This window comes from Gopherus evgoodei, chromosome 14 (genome assembly GCF_007399415.2).
Source record: "Gopherus evgoodei ecotype Sinaloan lineage chromosome 14, rGopEvg1_v1.p, whole genome shotgun sequence".
NCBI lineage: Eukaryota > Metazoa > Chordata > Testudines > Testudinidae > Gopherus > Gopherus evgoodei.
Window position 1 is genome coordinate 2,917,342 of NC_044335.1, and position 10,854 is coordinate 2,928,195.

Sequence of the window (10,854 nt, forward strand, 5' to 3'; positions counted from 1 at the left end):
CTCCCAGAATTCCATTAAAATGCTCCCATGAGCACACCAGCCCCCGGGTTCCTGCAGTGCCCAGGGCTGGGGTGCCACCCTGGCTGGCTCCTCTCCATAGACGAACACAGGCCTAGATCTCTGCCTCCCAGCAGGTAAGAACTGGTGATCAGGGAAGGGAGAAGAACCGAGTGACTGGAGAGGACAGTAGGCCTGGCCAGGTGATGCTTTAAGGAACTGCGCGAGGACGAAGGGTTCCTCGCTGTACCTTGGGGGACAGGAGTGGATTGCGCAGGGGGAGGCTCTGAGGGGGAAGTTACCAGGAACCCCAGAGCTGAGAACAGTGGGTCTCTCCTCCCCTCCCCTTTGTCAGGTACAAGACAGAAGCTGCACATTGCAGATTTACTGTAGTGTTTTATTCCATGGGAGCAGGGAACGACAGTGCCAAATGCTCATTCACCAGAGACAGGCCGGGCCACAGGACGGATCCCCCAGTGGGCCAGGGAGGGGCAGGGCGGAGACTGGAGCCAGCTCACTGCCCAGGACCAGGCTGCACAGCTGAGCTGGCGCAGGAGAGGGAGAGCTGCGGACAAGGCACGAGGGGTCAGGTGGGGGGGCTCGGGCTGGCAGCCCAGCGAAGGATGGGGGTAGGGGAGCCAGGCAAGAGTGGCTTTGCTCCAGCTGCTCTCCCCCAGAGCGCTGGCCTCTTGCTGCCCGGGAATGGCAGTGTGCAGGCGCTGCCCGCTGCAGATGGGGGGTGGAGGGCGTCCCCTCTACTTCTTCCACTCGTTCTTGTCGTAATCCCACTTGGCGGCGAAGCCCTGAATGGGGTTCACGCGCATGTCCAGCATCCTCTTGACCTGCTGAGCCTTCCACTCGTCCGTCAGGGTGTGCGGCTTCGGGGGGAACACTGGGGACACGGCGAGGGGAGAGCTCAGAGCACCTGCCTGCCTGGATCTCCACCCAACGGGCTGTGGCCACGTTATTCCCCATCTCCCCTCCCTCCGGGGTGTGGGATCAGCCCTGGGCATGGGCGGCTCCTCCCCGCCCAGGCTGGGCCGGGAACGTGGCTGGCTCAGTGGCATTGCGTGGGCACCAGGCCAGCCCAGCACCTGGCCCTGCCCGGCACCCCAGCAAGGCGCACAAGCTGGCTGGGCTCAGGCTTGTCCATGCCCGCGGGCAGCGGGGCGGCCCCAGACCTGCCCTAGGATGTGCCGGCTCCGGCGCCCTCTGCTGGGTGAAGGGTGGCTTACACGGGAGGCTGCTTCTCCAGGAGGGGTTGGGAGGAATATTTGCAGCGGTTTATTTGTCCCTGGTGCCGTTTTAAAGAAGGGGCTTAGAAAACCTTCAGGCTCTTGCAGCCTGCGTGTAGCGGGGGTGAGGCCAGCAGGGCCCAGAGGGGGTTTTCAGGGGATCTGAGGACCAATGCCTCAGCAGGATCTAGGTGTCAGCTCTGTAGAGGGCCTGGGTGGGCAGGGTTAAGAGCAGACCCACTCGAGGGCATGCCCAGATGGATAGAAGTGTACAGCCGTGCTCTGAGCTCTGCTTCGCCAGCTCCTCTGTGCCCAGTGCCAGAAGCCAGGGCCTTGCTCCGCAGCCACTTCCATGCACTGCTAGTTCTTGCCCCAGCCCAGGCCAGAGCACGTGGCCAGCTGCAGGTCCAGGCCTGGATGGCAGCACAGCCAGGTTTCGAATGATGTGTCACAAAGCCCATCTCAGGCTGGGGCAGGAAGTTCTGGGCAGTGGAACATGGGGATGCCCCTAGAATAATAATTGGGGAGGGATTTAAAGGGGGAGCCTCTACAGTGGCAGTAGATTGTCACTACAGCCCCCCAGCTGTGTCCCATTTGCCTTCTCACGTGTTGTCCTACAAGCCTACGGTCCATCTCTCCTTACCATAGACGCGCTGCCACCACACGATTAATCCAGTGAAGCCAAAGAATATGAAGACGCCTCCTAGCACCGTCTTCCATTCGCTGGATGGCCTATTCATCTCTGCGAAGGTCTGATTGAACTTCAGGCGATAGACTAGAGAGAGAGTTGCGAGGCTCAGGCAGCCCAGAGAATCCCAGCCCACTCTGACAGCCAGTCCGCTCCCCCACCCTGGCGACTGCTGGAGAGACCGTGTTAGCACTGAGATTGCAGCCTAGAGGGTGCCTGTCTGTAAAGGGAGCTACAGACAGTTTTGGCAAAGGCTTTGTGGTAGCTGCTAACCTCAGAGCCCCCTCTGCCCCCCTCATCCCATCTGCTGCTCCCACAGGCTATTCCTGTGGCCAAGCCCCCATCCCTTGCACGGCCCATCCCACCTTTCCTCCTGGGAGCTGTCTGGTTTGTCAGGCCTGCTCTGGCAGGACTTGGACAGCAGTTAACAGGCACGTTAGAGACACGGTCCAAGCTTTTAGAGCATGAATCCAGATGGGAAGAGCACTGAAACTGCGGGGACTGGGATACTGTCCCAGGATAATGGCTCTTGTTGCTTGGCAAATGCAGCGATGTCTGCTTTCCAAGTCCATCCGTCCGGGTTGGTTTAACAGTAGAGAAGTGCCTGCGTCCAACACGGTAAGCATGAAGCCCCATGCACAGCAACCTGTTCTGGGGAGCTCTCCTGTCCTGTCAGCACTGGTGCAGCTCCCACGGTGGAGCCAGGGCTCAGGGTCTCTTCATCTCGCACTGTTCTGAGCAGGGCTAAGCACCATGGTGGTGACACTAGTGCTACTGCTGAGGGCAGCAAAGATGAAACTGGCCCAGTGCTGAAAACGGGACTGGTTTTTCTACTGGAGACGCACCCTGGAGAGTCTATGATCGTGTTAGAGAGAGAGACAAACCCATCTGCACCTGGACCGGGGAAACGGTGGCAGAACCATGCTGGCAAGAGGGGGCTGGAGTGGTTGGGTCGTGATCTGGGAGCAGAAGATCTGGGCTCTTGCCACCTACAGACTATCGGACGTTAGGTAAGTCATTTCACCCTAACTGCGGCTGCTCTGCAGTGGCGATGATGCTTCCCAGGGCATTTCTAAGGCACTGATACGCTTGAGAGCACCAAGGCCAGAGTTAAGTTATCGATGGTGAAGGGAAATGGCCGAGGGGAGGGAAGACCCTGGAAGTTGCTTTGCTCAGCTGTAAACAGGACACGGACAGAGTCCAGTTCGTGGTTACCACTGTTACCCAGCCGACGTATCAGCCTTTTGTGGCTATGTGCATTGATCTATTTGGTGGATTCTTGGCCCCCACTTGCAGCCCTTCAGCCACGTGCTGGTTCCTGTGTAGCCGAGGATTCAGGGGCAGCCTGCGTATTTCATGCAGTGGAGCTGGGGTTTAGTTTTCCATGCTCTTGTGTTAAGTTTTGTCCCAGCGTAAAAGGCCAGTGTAATAGTTGTTGCCAGCAGGTTGTCATGTGCACAGAGCTTCCTTGGGCTAGCTCAGGTGCAGGCTGGTGCAATATTTGCCCACTCCCCAGTGATTAGATGCATTGACCTGGAACAGATTTAACTGTTCGGCTGCTGCCTGCTCAGGACAAAGCGCTATCGATACATGGCTGGCTGGCTTTGTCTGGCTCCTCTTGTGATGGAGAATTCTGGGGTGACACAGCATCCTCCCTGGCAGACACTCCAGCTGGGGGAGCAGCGTATTTAAGGCATTACACCAGCTGGTTTACCTGGTATGTCAACTAATGATGGAGCAGAGAATGCAAGTTACAGGGGGGTTGGCAGCAGAAGGGGAGGGAGCTGCTTCCTGGCTCTGACTTTTCAGAGGCTTTTGGGCCTCAGCAACTTAAACACTTGGGCTAAAATTTCCACTGGCACTGGGGTTTCATCACCGCCTGGAGGCCTGGCCCTGTGGGAGCTAAGATGACTTGAGCCTGACCCTGCCAGATGCTGGACGTGCTCTGCTCCAGCTGAAGCCAGCAGGGTTGGGGAGGCTGCAGCTTGCAGGATGGGGCTCCGAGCGAGGGATATTGCCGGGGGGCGGGGGTGGGGAAATCCAACGCTGCATGTGCCAATGCTGATCTCGGCCAACACCAGAAGCCCAGGGCTCCAGGTACGGACCACGAGGGAGCCCAGGGCTGTTTCTCAGCAATCGCACACTCAAAGATAATGGAGGATGCAGAGTTCCCTTCCTTTAAATGAAGTGGACCTACAGGAATGCGGGGCTGGGGAGATCTCTAATGCCATGGCCAGGAGAGGGCTGGTTATGGTTTCTCTGTGTGGTTTAGCTGGTTGGAACATCTCTGAATAGCCCAGCACCTCCGTCCCTCAGCCAGAATGGGGCATGGGGCCTGTAGGACTACATCAGGTTCTCCCACCCCTACTCGATCCTGGTCCCTTGCTGGCTTCCATGGCCCTGGCCCCCCTGGTTCCCTGGGTCCAGCAGCATGGCCTGTCCCACCACCCGCTGGGTCCCAGACACAGGCCTGCTCGGTCGCCAAGCAGGAGCTGGATGCTGCACAGAGAAGATGGGGGGGAGGTAACTGACCAGACCCCCCCCCTCTGGTACCATGACCTCCCCCCTCTCCTGTTCCCACCCCAGCAACAGGGCTTCTGCCCCCTCCTGCTTACGGGCCACTTTCTCCTCGTTGCTCAGCTGCTTCCACGATCCCTTTTCCTTCTCCTTCAGGGCCTTCTGCTCCGCGCCCAGGTCCTTGTGGTAGGGGACATCGGGGAGCGGGTAGCTGCGCTTGTCGCAGTACTGGGGCACCGACATGTCCTCTTGAGTCGCCACTGGGGAGCGGAAGGGCAGAGACTGGCCTCAGCAAAGCCCCAGCCCATCCCTACCGCTGCCCCCCATCCCTCAGTGCCGGAGGAAGGCCGGCCAGCCGGGAGCGTCCATCTGCACAGGGGCTGCACGGTGTCACCTGGGCCCCGGCCCAGGGCTGTACGGGGACCCTGACAAGTCTTATTCCCACGCTCCAGGTGAGCAAGGTCCACACAGCAACCAGTTAACAGGGGCAGGAGCTCAGGGGTTAAGGGGGAAAACAAGCAGCAGTTTGTGGGAAACGGGCACTGGTGCCATCTTGTGGATAAACTGGGAACAGCGCTTTAAAGCTGCTGGGGAGAGCAGGTGAGGGGGTGGCTACAAGGAGTTTAACTTTTTGTCTCTCTCTCATTTTTTCGCTGGTGATTTCAGGAGTACCCAAGGATGGGGGGAGGGGGAGGAGACAATAACAAAACGCAGCAATGGCCTAAGTCCTTTTTGTTTGTTTTCACCATGCAAGTTAGCAGCGATCGGACGACTAACCTAGCGAACATCAGGGTAAGCAGGGTGGGATCTGAAGCTAAAATACAAAAAGAACAAGCTAAGAATTACTTAGACAAGTTAGGTGTCTTCAAGTCAGCAGGACCTGATGAAATGCATCCTAGAATACTCAAGGAATTGGCTGAAGAGATCTCTGAGCCATTAGCAGTTATCACTGAGAACTTGTGGAGGACGGAAGAGCACCCAGAGGACTGGAAAAGGGCATAAAAAGAGGAACAAGGACAACCCAGGGAATTATAGACCAGTCAGTTTAACTTCAGTGCCAGAAAGATAATGGAGCAATCAGTCAATCAATCAATTTGTAAGCACCTAGAAGAAAATAAGGTGACAGTCAATACGTTTTTGTCACGAAGAAATCATGTCAAATCAACCTAATAGCCTTCTGCCAGGTAACAGTCCTTGTGAATAGGAGGCGAGCAGCAGATGTGATATAGTTTGACTTTAGTAAGGCTTTTGATACTGTCTCACATGACCGGCTCATAAACTAACTAGAGAAATACATCCCAGATGAACCTGCTCTAAGGTGGGTGCAAAACTGGTTGGAAAATCCTGGGTGGAGAATAGTTATCAGGGGTTTGCATTCAAGCTGGAAGGACCTATCGAGTGGGGTCCCACAGGGATCTGTTCTGGTTCTGTTCAAAATCTTCATAAATGATTTGGACAATGGCATAAAGAGTATACTTCTAAAGTTTGTGGATGATACCAAGCTGGGAGGGGTTGCAAGCGATTTGTAGAACAGGATTAGAATTCACAATGATCTGGGCAAACTGGAGAAATGGTCAGAAATAAATAGGATGAAATTCAACAAGGGCAAATACAACCTATGATGCTTGAGGAATAAGCAATCGCACAAATACAAAATGGGCAATGACTGCCTAGGAAGGAGCACTGCGGAAAGGGATCTGGGGGGGACAGTGGATCACAAGCTAAATTTGAGTTACCAATGTGATGATTGTTGCAAAACCCATTCTGGGATGTGTTAGCACATGTGTTATAAGCGAGACACAAGAAGTAATTCTTCCACTCTATTCAGCACTGATAAGACCTCAACTGGAGAATTGTGTCCAATTCTGGGCACCGCACTTTGGAAAAGATATGGACAAATTGGGGAAAGAGCAACAAAAACAATTAAAGGAAAACATGGCAGAAGAAGGAAGACTGAACAAATTGTGTTTGCTTAGTCCAGAGAGAGAAGATCGAAGGAGCACATAACAGCAAGTTTCAAGAACATAAAAGATTGTTACAAGGAGGAGGGTGATAAATTGTTCTCCTTAACCACTGAGGACAGGACAAGAAGTAAAGGGCTTGAATTGCAGCAAGAGAGACCTAGATTAGACATCATGAAAACCTTCCTAACTGCCAGGGTGGTTAAACATGGGCACAAATTACCCATGGTGGTTGTGAAATCTCCATCATTGGAGGTTTTAAGAGCAGGTTGGACAAACACCTGTCAGGGATGATCTAGCTAGTATTAGTCCTGCCTCAGTGCAGGGGCCTGGAGTAGATGACCTCTGATTTTCCCTGACTTTGTGGCTAGTGTTAAAGGACGTGTTGGGCGAGTGCTCACAACTTAATTAAATCTTTAACAAAGACTTCCATTCTCCCAAGTGTGAGTTACTCACTGAAGTTAAATATGTGCTTATCCTTTGCTGCAGTCTGACTAAAAATCCAAACCCTGCAGCGTTGCTCAACTTCCATGCTTGGAGTGGCCTCATTTCTCCATATAGGACCTTAATTTCTAATGTCAAAAGGTGCAGAGAGGAGAAGAAGAGGAGTAAAGCCCACTGCCTTCTCAAGCCCCCTTATACATCACAGAGGAGGGCCCAGGCCCAGGTTCCCTTGTCTTTGCTGGTTACCAGTCAGGGCCTTCCCCAGCACTCCACACCCAAGTCTGTTCTATTCGCTAGGGCCCACAGGGGCTCAGCAGAACCAGGACGCTGTGAGAGCCCGGAAGTTAGCAAGTAGCCCCATCCCTACGGGAGAAAGACTCACAAGTAGCTGCAATATCAGCACTTTGGAGCAAGCAAATAGCTGCCGTAGGAGAATTCATCAAGAGCTCCAGCCACTGGGCTGAAATTCTGGCCCCATTGGCATCAGTTGCAAAACCCTCATTGCCTTCAATAGGGCCAGGAATTCAGCCAGGTCCGGTGGGCTGAGCCCTGGGGGAGATCAGCCTCAGACCGGAGCAGGACTGGAGAGAGAATTGTGTCATTCTATGAGCAAAATGTTCAGTGATTCAGGCTACGATTCATCCACGTAGTGTTTGTGCGGAGCTCTGAGGCCTAGAAAAGACAGATGCTGGGTAAGTGCTTGGTTAGAGGCCCCGAGTCCCATGCTGCAGGCCGAAGCAGTTTGCAGGCAGGGGTCAGGAAGGAATCCACTCCCTGTTCTCCAGAGTGTAGGGTTGGCCACTCAGGGTATTATTGGGAATAACTGGGTCTACACTGAAGAACACACCCGCGGTGGCCTGGGTCAGCTGACAGGTTTACAGGGCTCGGGCTGCAGGGCCGTACAAGTGCAGTGCAGATGTTTGGGCTCTGGCTGTGCAGGCACCGTTGGGTCTGCGAGCCCCCTCCGGCCTGAGCTCTGCAATGTCACAGTCCTGCAGGCTGAGCACCTGAGCCAGCCGCGGGGGTTTAAGGGCAGGGGAGGCCTGAGGCCAGGCGTTCTTGCCTCCGACAGGCCAGGAGCCCCGGCTGGAGGCAGGCTGCAGAGTGGGGCGGCCTGTGGTGTGGAGCTCCGCTGTTCCCCAGGCACACGCAATGCTGCTTACGCAGCCTTCCGGAGCCACAGCTCCAGTACCAGTCTCCCTCTGCGGCCTGACCTGGACACCAGAGCCAGTGGGGGCCCCCAAGAGAAAGGCAGGAAGGGAGCCAGTGACCCCCAGGGCTGGCTCGCAGGGGCGTTGGGCAAGCGGAGTGCTCTTACCATGTCCGCTATGGCCATGTGCTGCTCTGATGCTGGCAGCGCCCAGGACTCCTCTCCTGGCCAGGGTGCCCACGCGCAGGGCCGGCAGCGAGAGCATCTGGGGGATCAAAGCATTGGCACTGCTGTCACGTGCGGGGCTGTGCTGTGCCGTCCAAGGGGGCAGAGCGCCACCCAGCTGCACCCCAAGGACCTGCACCGGCTGCCCCCCACCCAGGAGAATCCGGCAGTCTTGCTCGAATCCTTGATCTCCTCACCATCCCCTGCCGGCGCAGCCTTTAGCAGCGAGGGGGGTGTCCCCAGCAGGCAGATGTAGGGCAGGTGCCATCTGATTGGCAGCTGGGTGGGAACCTGGCTGGTCAGTGTCCCCCGGCACCACGTCCCTTCCCCAATGGCAGCTTCTGCTCACAGTGAAAGGCCTTGGGCAGCAGAACCCAGCTGGCCTCAAATCTCTTGGTGCCCCTTGGTGGCAAGGAGGGGAGGGATCATCCCTGGTGCTGCCCGGCCCTACCCAGTACGGAATGCTCCAGAGCGAACGGGGGCAGGATCCTGGCTCAGGTAACTGCTCTGGAAAGAGGCAGGACAGTATCCCGAACCCACATCCAGGGGGCAAGGGCATGAGCAGCAGCCCTGGGAGTTGGCACAGGACTGCGCTGGGCACCTGGATTCTGTTCCTGGCTCTGCCACTGACTCCTTGGGTGATATCGGGCTAGGCACACCCCCCTCTCTGTGCCTCAGTTTCCCCAACTGCAAGACCTGAATGGGGTGTGGGGAGCATTGGCATTTGGGAAGAGCCTGTAGAGGTTTGGATGAAGGCTGCCAGAGCATCCCTGCTCCTGGTCCCTGCAGTGCTAGCGCAGCTTGTCCCAGGCCCAGCCAGCGAGTGGATTTCCAAGCTGGGTGGAAGGGCCGGGTGTGCAGAGCGTTTGTTGCCTTCATTGCAAGCCGCTCCAGGCCATGCCTGACAAGACTCATTTTCCTGTGATTTACTAGGCCGCTCTGCCTGCAGCTTTCTTCCCCACTAGCGCCAGCCTCTGCTCCAGCTCCCGGGACCCAGGAGCGCAGCCGGTGTCCTTGCACCCCGGGTGGGCGAGCAGGAGAGCAGGCTCAGCTGACGTGAGGGGTGCCACCTGGCCAGGTTTTCCCAGGCTTGTCCCTGTGTCGAGGTAGCTGTGCCAGGCAGTCTGCCAGCTGGCTCTGCACCCTGCCAGCTGGCCGCTTGTATGGGCACAGGACGATCCTGGATGTCCTGGTTTTTTTCTACTTCAGAGGTGGCAGCCCTACCTGCCATGGCAGCTCACCCCCACGATGCCAGCCTGGTGCTGGCCAGGCCCGTGGCCCCCATGCTGCAGGACTTGGGCACTCGGGGCTCCTGCCCAGCCACGGGGAGGGCTCCGTGCCCTTCAGCTCGGGTTGTCGCAGCTGACTCTGCCGCCACGCGCTAAATAAGGAGACTGGGACTTGGCAGGGCCCTGTCCTGTCTGACCTCTACCAGCAGGACACAGCTAACCCACGCGGGCAAAGGTACAGGGACGGGGCCGCAGGGATGGGCCAAAAGCCCCCAGCCCTTGGCCAGCATCGGGGACAATGGGGCCCGGGGCTGCTCCCACCCTGGGGGTCACCCAAGTGCACTAGATGCTGATGTTAGAGCCGAAGGAATTCCCCCCCGCCCCCGAAATGCCTGGAGTGTAGGGGGAGCCTGGGAAGCTCCTTTATCCTGTGGAGTTACAGATACGGTCCCTCTCATGCCTTAGGGACTGGCTCCTGTCTCCCCCACCCAGAATCAGCCCCAGGGGCGCATAGGAGGCCAGGTAGGTTTGCAGGCAATTTCCAGCTGAGGCAGTGGGGGTGCAAGCTGTCCGTCGCCCTCTGCAGAGGGCTCAGACATGCAGTTGGGGGCCAGCTTGCTCGCCAAAGTGCAGCTAGAACAGAGTCAGCCGCTCAATGTCCCTACCCTAAACCCCTCCGTTTGTGGCTCAGCCCTGGGCCCAAAAGGCTGTGGATCCTGCAGCCCCCAGCCTGATGCGAGAGGGCAGTGCCAGGTAGCTGGGCCTCCGGCTGCCTCCGTTGGCCCCCTGGCACCGGAGCAGGCAGGGCTGTGCGTACTTACTGCAGGACGAGGCAGGGCGGGCTGCAGCCAGCTGGGAAATGGAGGCAACAGGCGTCCCCGAAGTGCAGCTTGTGCTGGGTTCTGGGCACGGGGCCAGCGCACACACGCCGGCCAGGCCAGCAGAGACTCTTATTCTAGCACAACTCAGCTGCACAGACGTGGGATTGTGGGAGAACATACCACCCTGCAGGGCCCCCCCCCTCCTGCCAGCGCACGGCCTCCAAGGGGGCACCCAGAAATCTCACTGCTCAAGCCCCCAAGCCCCCCCTCCCACCCGAGCCCTCAGGCCTGACCACTTCAGAGGCAGGACTGCATGGGCTGGAATGGATCCCTCCAGCAGGCTGGCAGGGGGCCAGTTCCCAGGCAGACCCCCCCCCCCCCCGAGCTGGAGGCGCCATAAGAGTCCCTGACGCAGCCAGGCTCAGGCAGGGGAGGAAGGGTGGGGGGCGGGAGCTGGAGCCACTGGTCTGCAGCCGCTGGCTCCTGAGCCTGACGCAGGCAGAGACGGTGCCTGTGACCCTATGTGAGGCTTGGGCCCCAGCCCTGAGCACAGCTGCAGGCCAATGCTCCCTTTGGGGTCCCACCTT

General features: G+C 57.5%; 1 protein-coding gene across 1 annotated transcript; it reads right to left on the reverse strand.

Annotated features, from left to right (window-relative positions):
- Nucleotides 1-367: 367 nt before the first annotated feature.
- On the reverse strand, nt 368-10,447 carry LOC115634977. The gene is made up of 5 exons (XM_030533122.1): nt 10,268-10,447; nt 8,161-8,257; nt 4,536-4,697; nt 1,876-2,007; nt 368-889 (listed from the first exon to the last, which is right to left on the reverse strand). Exons 2-5 carry the CDS (start codon nt 8,255-8,257, stop codon nt 753-755), a joined length of 528 nt encoding a protein of 175 aa, XP_030388982.1. The 5' UTR covers nt 10,268-10,447; the 3' UTR covers nt 368-752.
- Nucleotides 10,448-10,854: the final 407 nt, after the last annotated feature.